General features: G+C 47.8%; 1 protein-coding gene across 2 annotated transcripts in view; it reads left to right on the plus strand.

Moving 5' to 3' along the window:
* The window catches only part of TTBK1 (tau tubulin kinase 1), a 585854-nt gene that overhangs the window by 375310 nt on the left and 189113 nt on the right, over window positions 1–21431 (plus strand). For both annotated transcript variants that reach the window (XM_085610162.1, XM_085610163.1), the window contains exons 9-10: window positions 708–833; window positions 19011–19165. In XM_085610162.1, coding sequence (XP_085466288.1) covers window positions 708–833; window positions 19011–19165 — 281 coding nt within the window. The remainder of the gene's footprint in view (window positions 1–707; window positions 834–19010; window positions 19166–21431) is intronic.

A 21431-nucleotide genomic window follows, 5' to 3' on the forward strand; every position in this document is an offset into this window, starting at 1 on the left:
CCCTACAGGTTGATAGTGGCAATGGTAGGAAGGTTTTTTAGAGGTGGTTTCTTCTTGGAATGTCTGTGGTAATGTTATAGAGATGGTGCCACTGCAGATTGATGGTGGTGGTGGGGCCGTGGTACAGTGGTGGTCTCTTTTTAGAAGGTCTGTACTGATGTTTTAGAGATGGCGTTCGCTAATAAATTGTTGGTGGTGGAGTGTTGATAAGGAGGTAGTTGTTCTGTAGACATTCTGTGATGGTGGGGAAGAGGTCTCTCTTTAGAATATATGGGTGATTATGAGGATATGGTTTAGAGGTAATTCTCCATAACAAATCAGTAGTAGTGGATAGTTGATGGCGTAGCGGCTGTCCATCCATAGCAGGCTGGAATGGGTGGTGGGAATGTGCTGTTGAGATGAGTCCCTCCACAGAGTGTCAGCTGTGACAATCAGGTAATGTAGAGTTGAGCTCTTCGTAGGCAGCTGTTGGTGGTGGCAGGGAGGTGGAGGATAGGTGGCACTTCAATAGCAGATAAGTAGGGGTAGCTGGGTGGTTGTGCAGCAGTAGTCACTCTGATGCAGGTTGGTGGTGGTGGTAAAAGGTAGTTCCTCCTTAGTAGTTCAGTGGTGAGAAAGTGGTATGCTGGTCTCTGAAGACGTGTTTCATTCACAGACATGTTTTGCATTGATTAAAAGTGTCTTGTGATCTGTTGTGTCTCTGGCAGGAGCAGGTTGGTATGATTAAGGAGAAGTATGACCACCGGATGCTGCTGAAGCACATGCCATCTGAATTTCATCTGTTCCTTGACCACATCGCGACTCTGGACTATTTCACCAAGCCAGATTACCAGGTAATGTATTTCAGTGCCATTCTGCCACACAAGGCAGATCTTCTTTTTGTAATATTGTCACTACAGTTTACACAACTTTCTGGGCTGGTTTTTGTGAAGTGTGAAAACTGAAAATAGTGGTCCCGAGAAAAGGTAAGGTGAACTTCACAAGGATTAAGAAAATAATATTTGGGGCTTCATTTCATGACTTTACTAAGTTGCAACTTGATATCAGGGCTCTCCCTGAGTTATCCTCATTAATCTCTAAGCCAGGTCTGGTGGCTCAGGGAATTAACGCATCCACTGCAGGGGCCTGTGCTCAAACTCGTGGTTCCAGGTTCAAATCGTGGCGGGCCTACTCAGCCTTTCATCCACCTGAACTGGGTAGTAGCGGTCCGTGGAGGGAGTTCGGTGGGGCAGTGAGGCGGGCGGGGGAGGGGCAGATTAGGGAAATGTAAACACCGGAATATGGATGAACGGAGGCAAGTACACATTTAAATAAATAAAACGAATTTCGTTGCGCGCGCTGCATTGCATTTTGCGATGCAGCGCGCGCAAAGGAATTAGTTTTATTTATTTAAATGTGTACTTACCTCCGTTCATCCATATTCCGGTGTTTACATTTCCCCACTCTGCCCCTCCCCCGCCCCGCCCCGCCTCACTGCCCCACCGAATTCCCTCCACGGACCGCTACTGGAACTGGGTAACAATAAACGGCTGTTATTCAGCGTCAAGATGGCTATGGGTGAAGGTGCGCCTTACAAATACACATTATGTTATCCCCTTGAAAGGCCATTTTATCCACACCGAGAGGACAGAGAGGCATAGTATCTCTTCCTTTTTGACTTCCAACTCCTGTAACACCTCAGATGCTTTGTCTATGTGAGTCTTCTCTTTGGTGCGTTGTCATAGCTTGCATTTTAGCCTCCAATTTAAAATTTCTTCGCACTTACGGAACATTTTTAAATTTTCAATTTTGCTTCTTTATATATACCTTATTAATCTGTTAATATTTTATTTTCCAAGCAATCATGGACCCCCTGGGGAGCATCAATGAGTGCTATCATAGAGCCTTCGTATCAATGAATGAGGCATATGTAATTTGTTAACAAACATATATTCTGGGCAAATACAAAAGCAACAAACAATTATGTTTGGTGTTAGGTGTTCCTAATGAAGGCCTATCAAGAAGGGTCCCTTCCTAGTGAAGAAAAAGTACGGGGGACAGGGAGCCTGATTAGGAGGTCCAGAAGCCTGTGCTTCTATATAGAATTCCAATTACAAAAAGGGGTTAATGTTCCTGGAAAGGATAGACTGGGAGGCACAATCTTTCAGAGGGTGAAAAATGCCTGGGTCAGAGTACTGAATAGGGACAGTCAGTAGGACTTTTTATGGTGCCCTCACACATCCCCTAGGGGATTGTCATCCTTCATCATAGGGCGGCGCTCCTTGTTGGGCCTGCACTTCAATGCCCTACGGGTCCCCCGAAGGGTTACTTTGGCAGAGATCTTTTAAGAGGCTCATTGAAAAAGGACAGTGTGGCAGACCATGGTTAGCCACTTCAATTTCAAAGTTACTTCACAAGTCCTTGGTATGTGCACGATACGTCCGGAGCTCGCCACACATCTGCTCCACTGAAGACACAGATTCCGAACTATTTGAAAGCAAGGAAGGTGCACCAAGAAGCAAAATTCCGAGAACTTCCAATTTTATCAAAATTAAGTCCTTTATTCTTTTTTTAAAACATCTAAAACTGGCTGTTTACCAGTGGAGTAGAATAACCCTAAGGTGGCACCAGGCAGGAGATGCAATGAAACGTGGTCACTAGATGTGGAGACGGGAATGTTAACATTCATCCAGCTCTCTCCGTGCTGCTGACATTGACAATGTGTAGATTGTTGACTTTAAGGTTACTTGCCTCATACTTGGAGCAATGTAAGGGTATGCATGGTCAGTAATTATTCTGATGGACTACCCTATGAGTCCGATGGGAATCTACTTGCAATCGGAAATAAATTCTAATTACAGAGGAAGCTAGAGGGATTTCTAATTTAAATCACTGTTTTGAGTACAACTCCACCTTGACAACCAACATTACCCTAGCATTCCCTGACTCCTCCACAGCATGTAAAACAAACCCTACTTCTTGCTGCTCATGATTGAAAACCCATCAACCATTTCGGCCCTACAGGTAGCACAGACCCCATTCCATATAAATGCATCGACTCACCGCTGATATAAGCTAAACCGAGCGCACATCCGCACCAATCATCAACACAAAACCCAGCACCCTTCATGGACAATATCCAACACTAAACCCAGTACACCTCAGCATCAATTACCAACTATAAACCAAAACAAATCAGCAATATTAAACCCAGAATACCTTACCAACAATTCTCAGCACTAAACCCCAAAAACAATCACCAACACTTACCCTTGCACACCTAAGCAGCAATCACCAACACTATACCCAGCACACTTAAAGAACAATACCCTACAATAAACCCTGCACACCTCATTAACAATTACCAACACCTAACCAAGTAAAAAATCACCAACATTACACCCAGAATACCTTACCAAACATTGCCAACACCAAACCCAAAAGTAATCACCAACACTAAACCTAACACGCCTAAGCAACAATCGCCAACACTTTAAACCCAGCAAACTTCAAGAATCATAACCAGCACTAAACCCAGGACACCTCAACAACAGTTAGCAACACTATACCCAGCATACTTCAAGAACAACAGACAACACTAAAGCCAGCACACCTCACCAACAATTACAAAAACTAAACCCAAAAATAATCACCAACACTAAACACAGCATTCCTAAGTAGCAATTACAAACACTTAACCCCGAAAACAATCACCAACACTAAACCCAGCACATGTAATCAACAATCACTAACACTATACCAGCACACTTCCAGAACAATAGCCAACACTAAACCCAGCACACCTCAGCAACAATTACCAACACTATACCCAGCACACTTCAAGAACAACAGCCAACACTAAACCCAGCACACATCAGCAACAATTACCAATACTTAACCAAGAAAACAATCACCAACATTAAGCCCAGAATACCTCACCATCAATTACAAACACTAAACGCAAATGTAATCACAAACAGTAAACCCAGCACACTTAATCAACAATTGCCAACACTAAACCCAGCACACTTTATGAACAATAATCAGCACTAAACCCAGCAAACCTAAACAACAATTACCAACACCAAACCAAAAAACACAATTACCAACATTAAACCCAGCACACCTGAGCAACAATCACCAACACTATACCCAGCATACTTCACGAACAATAGCCAACACAAAACCCAGCACACCTCACCAACAAATATCAACACTAAACCCAAAATAATCACCAATGCTAAACCCAACACACCTAAGCAACAGTCACCATCACTATACCCAGCACACTTCAAGAACAATAGTCAACATTAACCCCAGCACACCTCTGCAACAATTACCAACACTAAAACCAGCAACAATAGCCTACACGTAAGCCAATCAAGCATCAATCACCAACATTAAACCCAGCACAACTAAGCAACAATCACCAATACTATACCCAGCACACTTCAAGAAAGGGCTGAGCCCTTTTAGATGTTTTAAAAAAGGAATAAAGGACTTAATTTTGATAAAATTGGAAGTTCTCGGAATTTTGCTTCTTGGTGCACCGTCCTTGCTTTCAAATCTTTTAAGAGGCTGCCATATGATGAGTGCAGGTGAGGTGGTATGTAATGTGAAGTGGTGGAATGGAAATGAAGGATTAAAACTGGTAAGGGCGATTGTGCATTATACTTTAATGAGGGGATTGCCCTGCCAGGGATAAAAACCAAGGCAGGTGGGTGCTACCTTAGGGTTTGAAAGGAACCCTGGTAGTCAAGGTGCTGAGACTGGATAGGGGAAGTCTCCTACTGTCTCAGAAGAGGGACCTAACTATGGTCACTCCTTCATAACCAGCACTAAACCCAGGACACCTCAACAACAGTTAGCAACACTATACCCAGCACAACTTCAAGAATCATAACCAGCACTAAACCCAGGACACCTCAACAACAGTTAGCAACACTATACCCAGCACACTTCAAGAACAACAGACAACACTAAAGCCAGCACACCTCACCAACAATTACAAAAACTAAACCCAAAAATAATCACCAACACTAAACACAGCATTCCTAAGTAGCAATTACAAACACTTAACCCCGAAAACAATCACCAACACTAAACCCAGCACATGTAATCAACAATCACTAACACTATACCAGCACACTTCCAGAACAATAGCCAACACTAAACCCAGCACACCTCAGCAACAATTACCAACACTATACCCAGCACACTTCAAGAACAACAGCCAACACTAAACCCAGCACACATCAGCAACAATTACCAATACTTAACCAAGAAAACAATCACCAACATTAAGCCCAATCAATCAATCAATCAAGCATTTGTATAGCGCGCTACTCACCCGGAGGGTCTCAAGGCGCTTGGGGGATGGGGGTCCGCTATTGCTCGAACAGCCAGGTCTTGAGTTGCTTCCTGAAGGAGAGGTGGTCTTGGGTCAGGCGGAGGTGGATGGGGAGGGAGTTCCAAGTCTTGGCAGCCAGGTAGGAGAAGGATCTTCCTCCTGTTGTGGCTCTTCGGATGCGGGGGACGGCGGCGAGGGCGTGGCTGGTTGATCGAAGCTGGCGGGTGGGAGTGTAGAAGGTCAAGCGGTCGTTGAGGTATCTTGGGCCTTGGTTGTGGAGAGCTTTGTGTGCGTGGGTGAGGAGTCGGAACGTGATTCTCTTGCTGACGGGGAGCCAGTGCAGGTTTCTCAGGTGTACGGAGATGTGGCTGTGTCGGGGAATGTCCAGGATGAGTCGTGCTGAGGCGTTCTGGATGCGCTGGAGTCGTTTCTGGAGTTTGGCTGTGGTTCCGGCGTAGAGGGAGTTGCCGTAGTCCAGTCGGCTGGTGACGAGGGCCTGGGTGACCGTCTTCCTGGTTTCGGTGGGGATCCACCGGAAGATCTTACGTAGCATGCGTAGGATGTTGAAGCATGATGCGGAGACGGCGTTGACGTGTCTGGTCATGGAGAGGGAGGAGTCCAGGACGAAGCCCAGGTTGCGTGCGTGGTCTGTTGGTTTGGGTGCGCTGCCAAGGGCAGGGGGCCACCAGGAGTCATCCCAGGCGGAGGGTGATGATCCCAGGATGAGGACTTCCGTCTTATCTGAGTTCAGTTTCAGGCGGCTGTTCGTCATCCACTCGGCTACGTCTTTCATCCCTTCGTGTAGGTTGGTTCTGGCGGTGGCGGGGTCGTTGGTGAGGGAGAGGATCAGCTGGGTGTCGTCGGCGTAGGAGATGATGTTGAGGTTGTGTTAGCGTGCGATGGCTGCGAGGGGGCTCATGTAGACGTTGAAGAGGGTGGGGCTGAGTGATGATCCTTGTGGTACGCCGCAGATGACTTCGGTGGCCTCGGATCTGAACGGGGGTAGGCGGACTCTGTGTTCTTCTGGCGAGGAAGGAGATGATCCATTCCAGTGCCTTCTCCTGAATACCGATGTTGTTGAGGCGCTGCACTAGGGTGCGGTGGCAGACCGTGTCGAACGCCGCGGAGAGGTCCAGGAGGATGAGGGCCGTTGTTTCCCCGTTGTCGAGCAAAGCTCGGATGTCGCCGGTGGCTGCGATGAGGGCGGTCTCGGTGCTGTGGTTGGCCCGGAAGCCGGACTGCGAGTGGTCGAGGGATCCGTTCGTCTCGAGGAAGGCGGCCAGTTGTCTGTTGACGGTTTTCTCGATGACTTTGGCCGGAAAAGGAAGGAGCGAGATGGGCGGTAGTTTTTGAGGTCGGTGGGGTCCGCTGATGGTTTCTTCAGTAGGGCGCTGAGTTCGGCGTGCTTCCAGCTCTCTGGGAAGGTGGCGGTGTCGAAGGAGGCGTTGATGATGTCCCGAAGGTGGGATGCGATGACGGAGTCGGCCTTGTTGAAGTCGTGGTGAGGGCAGGGGTCGGGTTGGAGATCCTGAGTGGGTGGAGTTCATCGTGCGGATGGTGTCTTCGGTGTTGACTGGGGTCCAGGCGCGGAGGGTGGTGGTGGGGGGCGTTGTTCCGGTCATAGGGTGCGTTGGCTGTGTGCTGAAACTGTTGTGTATGTCTGCGATCTTGCTGTGGAAGAACGAGGCGAGCGAGTTGCAGAGGTCTTGCGAGGGCGTGATGTCGTGGTTTCCGGCACTGGGGTTCGAGAGCTCTTTGACGATGTTGAAGAGTTCCTTGCTGTTGCGGGCGTTGTTGTCCAGTCGTTCCTTGAATGCGGATTTCTTGGTGGCGTGGATCAGCTGGTGATGTCTTCGAGTGGCGAGCTTGGATCTGGAAGTGCAGGTGTTCGGCGGCTGTGAGGGTGTCTTCGGAGTTGGTCGTGATGCGGATGGTGTTCTTGTGGACGATGGCGATGCCTCCTCCATTCTGGTTGGCGCGGTCCCTCCGGGTGATCTTGTATCCGTCCGGGATGGCGATGGCGGGTGCTGAGGAGGCGTTCATCCAGGTTTCCGTGAGGAAGGCGACGTCTGGGCATGTGGCATCGAGCAGGTTCCAGAGTTCCACTGCGTGCCTGTGGATGGAGCGGGTGTTGAGCAGGATGCACTTCAGGTGCGTGCTGTTGGTGCTTGGCTTGGCGGGTGCGGTACGGGTCCGGATGCAGGAGAACTTGCAGGATTGGCAGGTGAAGGGTCCGTGGGTGCGTCTTGGGGTGGCACTGCAGCAGCCAGGGCTCCGGCCGGTGTTGAGTGCGATGAGAGTGGCAGCGTTGTAGGTCTTGCGGGTGGGCTGGCATCTGCGGGGGCCAGGGGGTCTGGCGCTGGGCGCAGACGGGCTTGCCTTAGGCGCGCCCGCTGCGCGGCCTCCATATGAGTGGAAGAGGGAGGGAGGAGCAGCTGGGAGGTGGGAGCGGGGCGGCCAATGGGGTGCGAGGGGGCGGAGCTATGGGACGCGGCGGCCAATAGGGTGCGAGGGGGGCGGAGCTACAGGACGCGGCGGCGGGAAACGGGCGGCGAGGGGGAGACGCGGGGAATGACAGAAGAAAAAAGGGACACAATCTGGGCACCAAGGGCAAGGGGGACAATCAAGGCAGCAAAATACACAGGTACAGTGGGGGAGAATCACTCACTCGTGGGTACAGAAGAGAAGGAGGGCACAGTCACTCTAACGCAGGCAGACACAATGCAGCAGCGGTCAGTGGTCACACAGGGGGCTGCGTGGCGGTGAGGGGAGCGACCTGCCTGGAAAACAGGGTCAGAGGTCCTCACCATCAATTACAAACACTAAACGCAAATGTAATCACAAACAGTAAACCCATAATCGGCACTAAACCCAGCAAACCTAAACAACAATTACCAACACCAAACCAAAAAACACAATTACCAACATTAAACCCAGCACATCTGAGCAACAATCACCAACACTATACCCAGCATACTTCACGAACAATAGCCAACACAAAACCCAGCACACCTCACCAACAAATATCAACACTAAACCCAAAATAATCACCAATGCTAAACCCAACACACCTAAGCAACAATCACCAATACTATACCCAGCACACTTCAAGAAAGGGCTGAGCCCTTTTAGATGTTTTAAAAAAAGAATAAAGGACTTAATTTTGATCAAATTGGAAGTTCTCGGAATTTTGCTTCTTGGTGCACCGTCCTTGCTTTCAAATCTTTTAAGAGGCTGCCATATGATGAATGCAGGTGAGGTGGTATGTAATGTGAAGTAGTGGAATGGAAATGAAGGATTAAAACTGGTAAGGGAGATCGTGCATTATACTTTAATGAGGGGATTGCTCTGCCAGGGATAAAAACCAAGGCAGGTGGGTGCTACCTTAGGGTTTGAAAGGAACCCTGGTAGTCAAGGTGCTGAGACTGGATAGGGGAAGTCTCCTACTGTCTCAGAAGAGGGACCTAACTATGGTCACTCCTTCAAAAGAAGGAGTCGACATGTTTCGTGCCTAAACTGGTCATAGGGATCTGTGGTGCTTCATTAGGGCAAAAAACCTATTCAAGTTGGACAAACTACCCCACACTGTGTTGGAGCCCCTGGGTGCTACCTACTGTGTGTGTATCATTCCAGGTCTGACTTGTAGGCAGGGAAAAACAAGGAAAAAGAGAAGATGATACTAAATCTGGTAGAGCAGGCAGAGATCCACCAGTGATGTCCCCCAGTGCTGGGCCAATGTAGTGGTACCCCAACCATATAGAAAAAGGCGCAAAGAGAGTGCAAAAACAATTTTGCGTATGTGGATCAGAAAGCATAAAATACACAGGTGTGTACTGCTGTAGAGTGCCCACAAGGTGAGCCACCACAGGGAAGTCTGCAGGAGACATAGTCACTGTGACTCTGGTACCCATGATCACCGATTGACTCTCTCGTTAGTGTCAGAGATCTGTATCTAGGGCAAGAAAATTCAATTGCTATGGCCTCTGATATCAGACACAGACACTATAAGCACATACGTATCACACATAAGAGAGCCAGGTTTCATATGTCCACAAAGTAGGCTATCACTCAGGCAGACCCCTGGTATCAAATATCATCTCCCCTAATGTAGAACTGTAGGGAGAAAAAGAAGAGCAATTCCATCATGGCTCTGGTTACTGACATCGTAAACAAAGACGATAAAAAACACATCCAAACATATAGAAGTGCCCCCGACATACATGCCAACATTTCAGAAGAGCAAAGTGGGAGATTTAAATAAAACAAATAAAAAAATCGGGAGAATGGGGCCTTCAATCGGGTTTCTGTCATGTATGGACTTTGGAAGTGTGCTGCTGCAGGATCGGACATTTAAAAGCAAATTCAAGTGTTTTTTTTTTATCACCTTTCAGAAGCATGGAGCGCAATGGCAGGCAGAGAAAGAGGGGGATGCAAGAGTCGTGCACTGGCCTGGCAGGCTGCGGTCAGTGCATACACCCCCCTCCCTCCCCCACCAGTACTTCACAGGTGTTTAAAAGACCATTCGGTTGTTAATGGGGCTAAGTTGGTTTTCACCCCTTCTAGAGCCCCTGCATCGCCGCTCAGACTATTGCTGGAAGAATTAGCACGTTACACATTACCAAGCCTTGTCAGCTTTAACCCCGAGGAATCGGGTTTTTGCTTGCAGGGATCGGGAGGCGGGAGACTAGCCTTCAAATCGGTAGTCTCACGCCTGAATCGGGAGTGTTGGCATGTATGCCCCGAGTATACATGCCTCTATAGTGCTCATGGTTGATGGGCGACACGTGATTGAACTGTTTCTTTGTAGAAATGTCATGTGAAGAAAATGAAAGAATAATGCCCCCTGACACATGTGCTCGTAACTCACTTGTGTGGTGTCATTTATAGACATGCTGCAGTTTTTAATCTCAAAACCGGGTCAGGGATATGACGCTTACCTAAGCGATGGCAAAAGTTTGTATCAGGTAACGCGGAGGAGCCACCTAGAAGCCTGCTACCTGTAAGAGGTGGCAAGAATTACATTTGAGTTTTCAGTTGTGAAATAAAGCGGGAAAATGACAAAAAAAGTCGGCCGATCAGAGATGGGACCGCGTGCTCGCGGTTTCGTAGTGCGGACTTCGTGTTTGCACCAACCCAGAGGGGACCAGAGCCCGTTTTAACCAGTTCCTGCTTACAGAACACGTGCGCGTGGGACCGCCTGTGTGGTGGTACTGCGCATGACTGGCCGCCATCTTGAAGTGGTCGCGGGTGATCACTCAGTCATACTGCTCTACTGGGAAAGGGTAACAAGCATTTACAATGCAATGGTCTCGGCATTGGTAAAGTTAGAACTATTGGCATTGTTATTTACAATGTCAATAGCTTAATCACTCTCAAATGCGAGAACTATTGCATTTGCACCCACACACAGAGCCACCTACACACACACTAATTAAGCTATTGACATTGTAAATAACAATGCCGTTTCTCTACAGGTTTTAAAAACAAAAACAAACAAAAATAATGTCATGAGCAATGCCAATAGCTCTAACTTTAACAATGCCGAGACCGTTGCATTGTAAATGCTTGTTTTTCTTCTCTGGGTAAGAAGGAAAAGACAGAGTCCTGTTACTTCTCTGCCGCCCGTCCTCGAACGCCAGGAACGCCGAGCTTTATTTATAGGCGATGGTAATTTCTTGCGTCCCGGGACGCATTTTCAAAATAAAAAAGTAGTGGAACGGAATCCCTGGAATTGAAGAAGTAGGGGTACGCCGTGCCCTGCCGTTCCCCCCCACTTCGACCACTGGGTGTAAATAACATATTCACTCTTATTAAAGTGTAAGGTGTAGGGAAATCAGATTCATGTTGTGGTTTTGAGATATGTGACTGACCAGCCTCAACAAGAACAGACATACACTAAGGCGAGCATTGCACCACTGAGAAGGGTCTCAAAGGAACAGAATAAAGGTGGGCTGCAAAAGGGTGAGTGGTTGAGATGAACAAAATGAGAACAACATTTTGAGGTAATATAATATACTACCATATAATATGATACGCACAGTGGAAATTGCTATTTATAGCGTTTTCACGTCTCAAAGAGCTAAAAGCAACTTTTTCAAAGAGATAGCAATGGGGCTTCCGCTTTTTAATGTTCCGGTAAAACAAATCAATTTATTTACTTTTTTTTTTAAATTAAAGTAATTACCTTTAATACCATACTTGACAAAGAAGAGATGATGCGTGGTGCCTGCATTTTTAAAAATAGAATAAGCACGTTTCTCAAAATTAAGCTTCAGAGGAACGTCCTTTGGATGTAGTAACATTGGGCGGACAGAATGTTTTTTGTGTGAATCGAGGACAAATTTGTATATGACATATTAAAGCAAAATAGGGGAGAGGGAGAAAGTGGTCTGGGAAGAAGGTGAAATAACGCCAGTGATCACTGCCGATATACATATTTTCTATATAGGGTGCTTTGGCTGAATGCGCTACAAATGACAGGTGGTTCATATTTTTTAATGTCATGAATGACCATTTCAAGAGTTCATGCTACGCACTAAATTGTCTTCCTGCGATTGGTTGCAGATTTGACTGCGAAAGCTCCTGGTCATTGTATTTATTTGTTTGTTTCCGAAGGACTCAAATCTCTGATGGCACTGATCTGCGCAGCAGGCACGCAGACCCACTGGTCTGCTTTCCACAGTTAACAGGAATATAATCACCCAGCAAACTGTTTGCTTACTTTATGGGGTAGGTGGCTTACTTTATGAGATAGGTGGGGATGAAAGGCTGAGCAGTACCACCCGGGATCGACCCTTTACAGACCAATCTCGTCAGCAAGTAAGTGAACCCACTGAGCTACCTTACAGCTACCTTACAGGGCCAGCTGGTCATGAGACCAAGCCTGGAGCAAGGGGCACAGGGTGATAGGCCGCACTCACCCCGGGGTGTCGTTTCATCTGCCTCCCCAGCGCGGAGAGCTTCTGGAGAATGTTCATGGTGTCTGGTGCCGGGTATCTCACGCCTCTTTCGTGTGGGTGCAACAGGCCTGTGGCCTCAGAGGAGGGGGGATGAGGAGGGCGCTGCCGGGCCTGCCTGCCTCCCTCCGAAGGAAGCAAGGCGGCTGGTGGGTGGATGTATCTGTGGAGTGCAGGGCCAGCTTAAGATAAAGAGACCTCCTTTCAGATGAGTGCATGGAGCCCCCTTATGGGCCACTTTTTCTGGTTGACATATGTTACGCAAACACTAATAAAATGTATAAACATTTATAAACAAATACTACAAAAGACAGGGAGAGCTGGGTCCCCTTTCGATTCAAAGGGGTGATATGTTCACACTCTGCCAGAGTGGGCGCGGTCACGGCAGGTGGGGTGGTTGGTGGAAGGGTATAGGTGATTGGGGGTGAGCGGGTTGATAAGAATGGGTGTAGTGTAGGGCAAGGTGTGCAATAAATACAATTTCGTTTTGTGTCATTTTTAGTGTGAATTATAGAAAGCAGTTAATAGCTTGTGTATTTGCTTGATGGATACTTGTGTAGTTTAGTGTATTTGAGGATCAATTCGTAGAAACTGCTGTGGCTGGAGTCCCGGACTTCCAATAGTGAAGTGGGGATCCACAGACAAGTTAAGAAGCACTGCTGTGAACTGTGGGTGGATACTGGTGGTGAGGTGGACAGGGTGGAGGATTAAGCTTATAACTTAAGCTACAAGCATGACGAGGGTTCTCTGGGTTAGGATGGGCGACCCAGCAACCAAAACAAGAATTGGTTTTAGGATACATTTTGTACCCTCTGCATTTGTAGTTTACTTCCCGCCCACGCGCCAGTTACCTGTTGAGCTCTTACAGTGTGTGGCGGCGTCATGAAAGTCATGGAGGCGGCCTCGGGGAGCTGGAATCCAAGCCCCGGTGCCCCTCTCTGCTTCCGAGTCGGGGCGTGTCCGGGCCAATGCAAATCTGCGCTCGGTTCCCGGTTCCCCAAACCGGATGTCAGCCATAGACCATGGCCGGGTGGGTCGGCGGGAGGCTGGTGATAGGCCACGGCTTCCGCGGGTCGCTGGAGGTCCGGGGCTTAGAGGTTTTGTGCCGATGGAATCATTAAGTGGCCATGGTTGGCCCGGGTGACTTCTTAGGCCGAATGCCGGCCTGTGCCCGCCTGCATCGAGTGAGGCAGCGAGAAGCCCAGGCACCCGCTCAGCCCCGGAGCACTTTCGGTTTCCATTCCCAGCTCTGCTCTCGTTTCCTAGTCTAAGGTTGGATACAGGGCGGAGTTATACTGGCCGGCAGCGGGTGCCATCTTGAGAGTGGAGGTTGTCGCGGGGCAGTCTCGGGTTTCAGATAAGGAAGCATCCCTCAACGTAATGTGGAGTTGTGAAACACACGCGGCATTTCATTGCGGGGCGTTACCAGTCAAGGGTTACCGGATCCGTACCGCGTGCGGATCGGTGTATCTGCTGGGAGTGACCAACTCCCCAAGCAATTAAAACGGTAAACGGCGCCCGGCAGGACTCCAGCTTGTACCTGGCCAGTCAGTGCCAAACAGGACAGCAACCTACGCCAAAGGGTCTGGCAGTGCCGAGTAAACAATGAGAGATCTGGCGTTCCTGCCAAAACAGGTGACTACGGGTCTAGGAAACCAGGTTCGAGTCCCGGCGTCAGCTTTGCATCCTGGGATTCTGGACAACTCACTCAATCTCGCTGGGCTTAGAAATAAAATAAATAACACCCGATCTTGTGTAATGTAACCAGTGCTCGTTTAAAACGTTCCGATGCCCCAGGCCGAGTCTTCGTTCTATAAAACTGCACACCAGAAGCAGCGCTATTCACATGAAAAATATAGGAGCCTGCCGGTGTACCGCCAAGATAATACCCCTAATAAGCGCTAGCACAGTAGCCTTGACACTACAAAGGCCGCACTATAAAATCCTTGCCCAGGAGATCAGGTGAGGGAGCAACGCCGGGACACCACCGCCTTTCTCCGAGGCACAGCAGAAAATGCCTCGGAGAAACGCCACGTCCTTTTCGGATTTGGGGGCGTGTTTTGCTGTTGTCTCCTCCCTGAGACTTCTCGCAAAAAACACGCCCCCCGATCCGAAAAGGACGGGGCTTCAACGGAGTGACTGGACCTCTTCTCCAGTGGCTGGCCAGCATTTAAGAGGCCAGCCAATGGAGAACAGGAGAGAAGAGGGGCGGGTGCAAGCCCCTCTTCTCAAAGTCATTAAATCTCGGAGCGAGACTGCGCAAGCGCAGCCTTCGCAGCCGAGACCTAAAAAGGCTCAGTTAAGCATCAGGGTGAGGATGGTTACAGAAAAAGTATTAAAACCAGTCTGTGTGGCCAAGCTGATCCTGGGGAGAGTTGTATATTGCAGGGCTAACAGGGAAAAGCCCACATCAAGGCCCCTCAAGTCTGTTGCCAGAGAAGGCGAGGACTCTGAGAAAGTATTAAATGGGCGCTGGGAGGGTGGACTGTTTCCCAGGGAAGTATGTATTGTAAGGTTGGCAGGGAGAGCAGAAACACAGTCCTAAATATATCTTCCCAGGAAAAGGGGGTGGGTGGGTTATTACTCAGATGGTCATGGGGTTGGGTCGCACCTGAATGTGTCATGACAAGGGAGAGGGCATCATCTCTGTACCAATGATACAGAGGGGCACTTTGAGTAACGGGGTCCTGACATAGACGTTACTGTCATGATCAGTGTAGAAAGTACTTTTTAACGTGGAGCCATTTGTGGAGGTTAAAGAAACGTTTGCTCTATGGGTAGGTTATGAGGGCACAAATGAACCCTGTGTGGCTCCTCACCAAGGAGATCGGGCTCCCAATAACCATTGGGGGTGTGGGTTTTACAATGTCACCGTCCCGTTAGTCGAGAGGCCGATGCTAAGTTAGTCTGGTATAATGGGAGGGAGATATTTTGCAGGTGTGGAAGTGGGATTAAATCTCCGTTCAGGGGATCTCATCATTGAGCCCGTTCTTGTTCGTCTGGAGGCGAAACACCCCTGCTGTTCCCGTCTGAAGAATGTGCTGGCGTTCCAAGAAGAATCTGCTCCCAGAATGGTCCATTTTAGGTCTTAGGTGGAATGGTTTACCTCTTTGTAGTGATTGCTCATTTTGGTCATTCTTCTTCATGCCCACCTAGTACATATTGCATGGGGAGGTAATCAGATAAATACAGTTTTTCGTGTTGCAGTTTGTGTGCTGCATTTGAATTTATCGGAATGTGCCCAGCTGGAAGGCGGTAGAGTGAGTAGTGGAGTTGCACTCCGTGCAACTCCCACAGGGGTGATGTCCTGTTACCAGTGAGAGATTCCAGAGTGTCACCTGTGTGTTAGGTCTCTTGACATGTGGGCTGGTGTGTACCAGTTCGTCCCTCAGGTTGGACGCTCTCTTGAAAGCAAAGCGTGGGCACTCCAAACTTAGATCACCAGAATTCAAGATCCTCCAATGTCAAAGGATGATGGATTTCACCTTGTTGGAAAGGGCAGTAAAGGAGGTGACACATGTCATCACATCCTCTTTGGTGCGTGTGTTCTCTTCCAGAAGAGCCTCTCTATTATTGTTCTGTGCCCTCTTCTCTGCCAGTTTTACTACTTTCGGTGGAGATCTCCTTTCCAGGAGATTGTTGCCGAGTTCCTTCGCTTGAGTTCGGTAGCTGGTCAAGTCGCTGCAATTGCGTCTGAAGCGGAGGAACTGTCTGCACAGGAGAGTCTTCCAGAGAGCTTTGGGATGGTGACTCTCAAATGAGAGGAGGCTGTTGCGGTCAGTGCTTTTTTGGTAAGTCTTGGTTTCCATTTGGCCTTGTTTAAGTCTCACTGACTGTCCCAATTCAGTACTCTGACCTAGGCACTGAGCTCCAAATGAAGAAGCAGTGACAGTAAATGGTGAAACATAGGCAAATTATTTAAACGCCGAGGCTTACAATTCAGGTGTCAACATTTCGACAAGCAATAATTCTCAAACTGGGTCTTCCTCAAGACAGAAGGAGCAGATAGCAACCTAACTCCTCTTATGTGTGCCTGTCTTAGCTTCTAAAATCATCTGTAAGCACACAGACCAACAGCAAGTCTTAGACTTGCTTCTCACAATCTCATCACGGTCCTTGGATATTTACTTTGTCAACAAAGTCTTTGTTGACTCTGCAACACCTTGAAACTGCAGGGGCCCAAGGGTGGAATATATAAATGCATGTTGCCAAGATATTGATGAGGTCTTACTGGTCATCTGTGTTTAGAATGTTCTGACAAATGAAGAACAGCGAGGATACAGCAGTCATCCATGTCCTTAATGAGGACTGTTTCATCTGGCTGTCTCGTTGAGGCAGCACAGCAAGAACCTAGAATGGTAGCCTTGTAGTAGATGCTTGGTATCGATCTGCACTTGGATGTTGGTTATGTTGTTGCAGCAGCAGGCTGAGAACCTATAATGGTAAGTGTGTAGTAGACAATTGTTATTTATCTGCATTAGTTGTTGATTGTCTCGGTGCGGCAGCACAGCAAGAAACTTTTACTTAGGGGCCTATTAGGATGGCACCCTAGCGGTGCTGGGACTGGCCGCCAGTGGTGCGGCGGTCCTGCACCGGCGATTAGGATGCCACCGCAGCGGTGGCATCCTCGCCCGCCACAGCACCGCCCGCCAAAATGCTGGGAATGCACTGTGTGCATTGTCATGCACAAGGTGACAGGCACCGCGGGGTGCCTGCCACCATGTCCATGACAATGCAGGGGGGGTACCATAGGTACCCCCCATGTGCACCCCCTCCCCCCGCAATGGGCCCCCTGAAGCAGACTCCGCATGGCTTTCCCTGGCAGGGTCTCCGCCATGGAAAGCCATGCACTGCTGCCCATGCTAATATGGATGGCGGTGTCTAGCAGACACCGCCACCATATCTAGCCCCTTTTACCGGCAGACAGTCTTTCCGTCCGCCGGGGTCCCCCCGCCATACTAATATGGCGTGGGGAAATGGGTGGCGGACGGGGTAGGATGTAGTGCGGATCGCCACCGCCATGCGGGCGGTGACAATCTGCCCTACATCCTAATAGACCCCTTAGTCTTTGTTTGTGGCGGGGGTTCCATTGAAAAGAGGTGTGTGTGCTTCTTGAGTGAGGCGAGGAGGTTAAGAGGCCTTCAGTTGAGGGTGTCTTGAAGTTGTGTGATGGGATGCACAGTGTGGTGTTGATTTTTTTGGTGCTTTTCATGTCTTTTCTGGTTTTGTCAATATGTTTGGCAAATTAAATTTTGATTGTGTTGCGTTTGTTTATCCAACCAGGTGGGAGTGCGAGAGGAAAGGTATTATTTTTTTAAATACAAAATGAAATTAAAATGATTTTTTCCTAATGTATTTTTCTGTGCATGTAATGGTCAGTAAGACACTGTTGCGATTATAGAGAATATCAGTGCTCTTACCTACATTTCAAGGGGAGGGGGGTCTCCAAAGTGGTATTTACAAAAATGAAGACAGGCAGTGAGACCCTTATAGCAGCGGCTCCTTGGCTTCCCCAGAGCACTACTGGAAGGGTCTACATGTGATGGAACTAAGTAAGACGGGGACACCCACCCTCCCTTGAAAAAACACCATCCCCTCACTAGACTCCGGAAAGACTTTGTAAATGTCTGTGTTTATAGGAGCAGGAAGCTGCTGCGCAGACAGCGCACAACTTCTATGAGCTCTTGTGCTAAAAACAATAACTTGCTTTAAATTGCGCTTCCTTTCACAGAGTTGCAGCTTTGCGGCGCTGTAAATAAGGTGTTACTTTTAATAACTTTGTTGGCGTCAGAAGGGGGAAAACTGAGTTGACCCTGACTTGATTCTAACCTGTGTACTGCAGGTGAAACAGGTATCTGGGACTAGGTCCTATATATTGTAATTGTACTAATATAGCTCTTACTACTCCTGACGAGGCATCAAAGCGCTTTTCGGCGAGTATCACACTACTCCGAAACCCAAAAAGGATGAGTGGTGGATTAGTACAGGGAAATATGGGTTAATTTGAGTGGTGGACATGTGAGTCTGTTAGTTGGATTGAGTAGGAAAATGGAGGGAGAGTAGAGAGGAGAGAGGAGAGTCTAGAAGGTGTTATTTGGGACATCATAGTAGCAAGATGAGGCTTGGGATGAGTAAAAGGAGAGATGGAGGAGGGCCGAGTCTCGAGAATTGGATTAGGGTAATCATAGTAGTAAAAATGAGGTTAGGGATGAGTCAAAGGAGGGATGCAGGAGGGAAAAGTCTAGAAAGGGTTATTTGGGGGATCATTGTAGTAAATGGAGGTTTGGGATGAGTCAGAGAGTGGAGGTAGAGGATATTACGGGAGAAGTGTGGGATGAGACTGAGTAGTGCATGGCCCCAGAAAGTTACAATCATTAGGAAAAGGTCAAGGGTCGAGTGCCGGATGAGAGGTGGTGCTCCTTGAACAGGTGTGTCTACAGCTGTTTTCTGAATTGTAGGTAGGTCGGTGCTGATCTGGTATCGATAGAGATGATTTTCCAGATCCTGGGGCTCTACAATATCAGGTTGCGCCATACTCACTGATTCTTGATAAAAGTTGGAGCTTGAGACTCTGGAATATTATATCTCTTCTCAATCCATAATAATAACTGCTGCCTTATAGTATGTCCGGTCAATTGTCTTGCCATGGCTGGTGCGTGGCATCATGCACCTCTCGCCCAGTTTCCTATGACACTTGTAACACACCCTTTCCTTCTTCCCTGCAGATGATCATGTCAGTGTTTGAGAAGTGTATGAAGGAGCGGGGCATCACCGAGAATGAGGCCTTCGACTGGGAGAAGGGCGGCAGTGACATCCTGCTCTCCACCAGCACCTGTACCCCACCGCAACAGAACACGCGGCAGACGGCGGCCATGTTTGGGTGAGTGTGCCGCAGACTGTCCCAGCAGACAGGGTCCACTGGTCATGCTGGTATCTTGCAGCTTGTCCTGAAGACGGAACTTCTACTTGATCTGCTCTGATTTAGCGGAGGCTAAAACCTGTTAACTAGGTCTACTTGAAATATTTTTTTCAGTGGCTACCAGCAGCTAACTGGAATTAGCATAACACACGCCTCTATCTGATTGTCCAATTAGATTGCTGAATGAAGAGCAATCTCATTGGCCTTCCTTTCAACCAACTATAAACTGCCCCTGTTTAGGACCATTCTGATTTCTGAAGAAGCCCAAACACAAATGATTTTGTGTGTTCAATCAATAGATTCTCCCTTCCCCACATACCCCAGTTTCTATAAGTGTTGTCAAAGTGGGCTTTACAGTTTTTTAATACCAATTTTGGTATGCAGGTAAAACAAAATAAAGAAAAGGACTGTTTCACTGACTTCACCTTTCAGCAGATTTTTTGACCCACCCACCTCCTCCTTTAACCTTTTCCTGTAGCCTGAATTTACTTCCCAGGTTTGCTGAAACTCGCCATCCCGAACCCAAGGTTTTCTCGATCTCGCATAGTTTTTGTTGTAAGCTTCCACCCCACACTGCTAGATGCAGCTTCAAGTAAACATCTGAGTGCCCTTCATCCTTCTCAATCTCTTGAGTAAAAAATGCGGGTGAAGTCAGGCATTTAAGAGGGTAATTCCATGAGCTAAATGGTTAATGATTACTCAAAAAAGGGGGTGTCACTGGCCAAATGAGAGTGGTTTGACAAGTATGGTCCTTCCCCTTTCAGGAAGTTACTGAAAACTTACCTAGTCCACCAGGCTTTTACAATTTCATGAGAAAACAAAGACTGATAAAAACAGACTCAAAATAATATTGACTGCTTAAATTTTGAGCTTATATAAAGAGCTACTTCAACATTTTTAAAATTTGTAAATCCAAGCAAAGGGCCCTACCTAATTGTTAAAAGAGAGGGAACTCCATCACAATGGAGTTGAAGTTCCCTGTCCACCAACATTATTGTCAGCCCGCACGATTTTGAATCGGGTGGACCATAGTTTGATCACTGTGGACACTACTCCTTCTCCGCCGTGGTCAAACTTCACCGACAGCTTGACAGAGTAAGAGCCGTCGGAGATATGGCTATATGTCCTCCCACCTACTTTAGATGGGCAGACATAGGGCCATTTTTCAATAACTATCACCGCCAGGAAAAAACCTGATGTTAAAACATTTAAAAGTGCACAATGCCCCTCCTTGCCATGGGATGAAACTCCCATGGCGAGGGAAGCATTTTTTTTATTTACAAACAGAAAATCCTGCTTTGGGATTTTCTTTTTGAAAGTAAAAATAATTGTAAATTTGCCATAGAGCTCCATCATGTTTGACATAGCCGTCCGTCAAAATTACAATGCATTGGCAGTGATTGTGTTCATGGTGGTTCCTGTCAATGCTTGAAATGTCGGTATCTAAGAAGACTACCACACCTCTGACCACCACACTCTGAGCCCATCCTAACCTACCACGACTGCACCTCGCCCATCCTTCCACCTAAGATCCACCCGTTCCCTTTGCTTTCTCTTGCCCTGCAGACTCTCATTGCAGCAATATTGAACTGGCCAGACCTCCAACAAACTCAATACAAGATCTCTGAGCCACCAAAAGAGTTGTCCCTCTCTATGCTCGTCATTACCAATCTATAACCACTCCTCTCTACCTGCGTGTACTTGAGTAGCATATGACACCTGCTCTGATGTACGGATATGCAAAGCAGGTAAACAGAAATAGATGAACATGTGGGAGGCAGCCATGCTACAATCTCATCGTTCTTTGCACTGTTGATGGCTGTCACACTGCCTTGGCACAGTGACTTTATAGAGAAGGATTACACCCTATCAATGTCTAGGGAATCCTGATGAGAGAGGACAAAGATTCAATAGAAAGTCCGAACTCACCTAAAAGAATAGATCTCTCTACTGGAGGAGGTAGGCACCCCAACAGAGCAGAGACCACTCCCTTCTGTTGGCCTGTGACAACGGGATGTGCTCAAGTTACCACAGTTGTAAAAGCAGCACCTATTCTGAGCAGCAAAACATGATACATTTTACAGATCATGGGGTCTTTTAAGGCAGGTCAGGTTATGTTACTGTTCATGTATGGCCCTACTGGACCATCTCTGTGTAGCATTTATGCTTATAGTGGTATTTGAGTATGATGGTATAAGTGTGTTGCAGTGGCATTGTAGATTTGGCC

The sequence above is a fragment of the Triturus cristatus genome, chromosome 6, assembly GCF_964204655.1.
Source record: "Triturus cristatus chromosome 6, aTriCri1.1, whole genome shotgun sequence".
In the NCBI taxonomy this organism is placed as follows: Eukaryota; Metazoa; Chordata; class Amphibia; order Caudata; family Salamandridae; genus Triturus; species Triturus cristatus.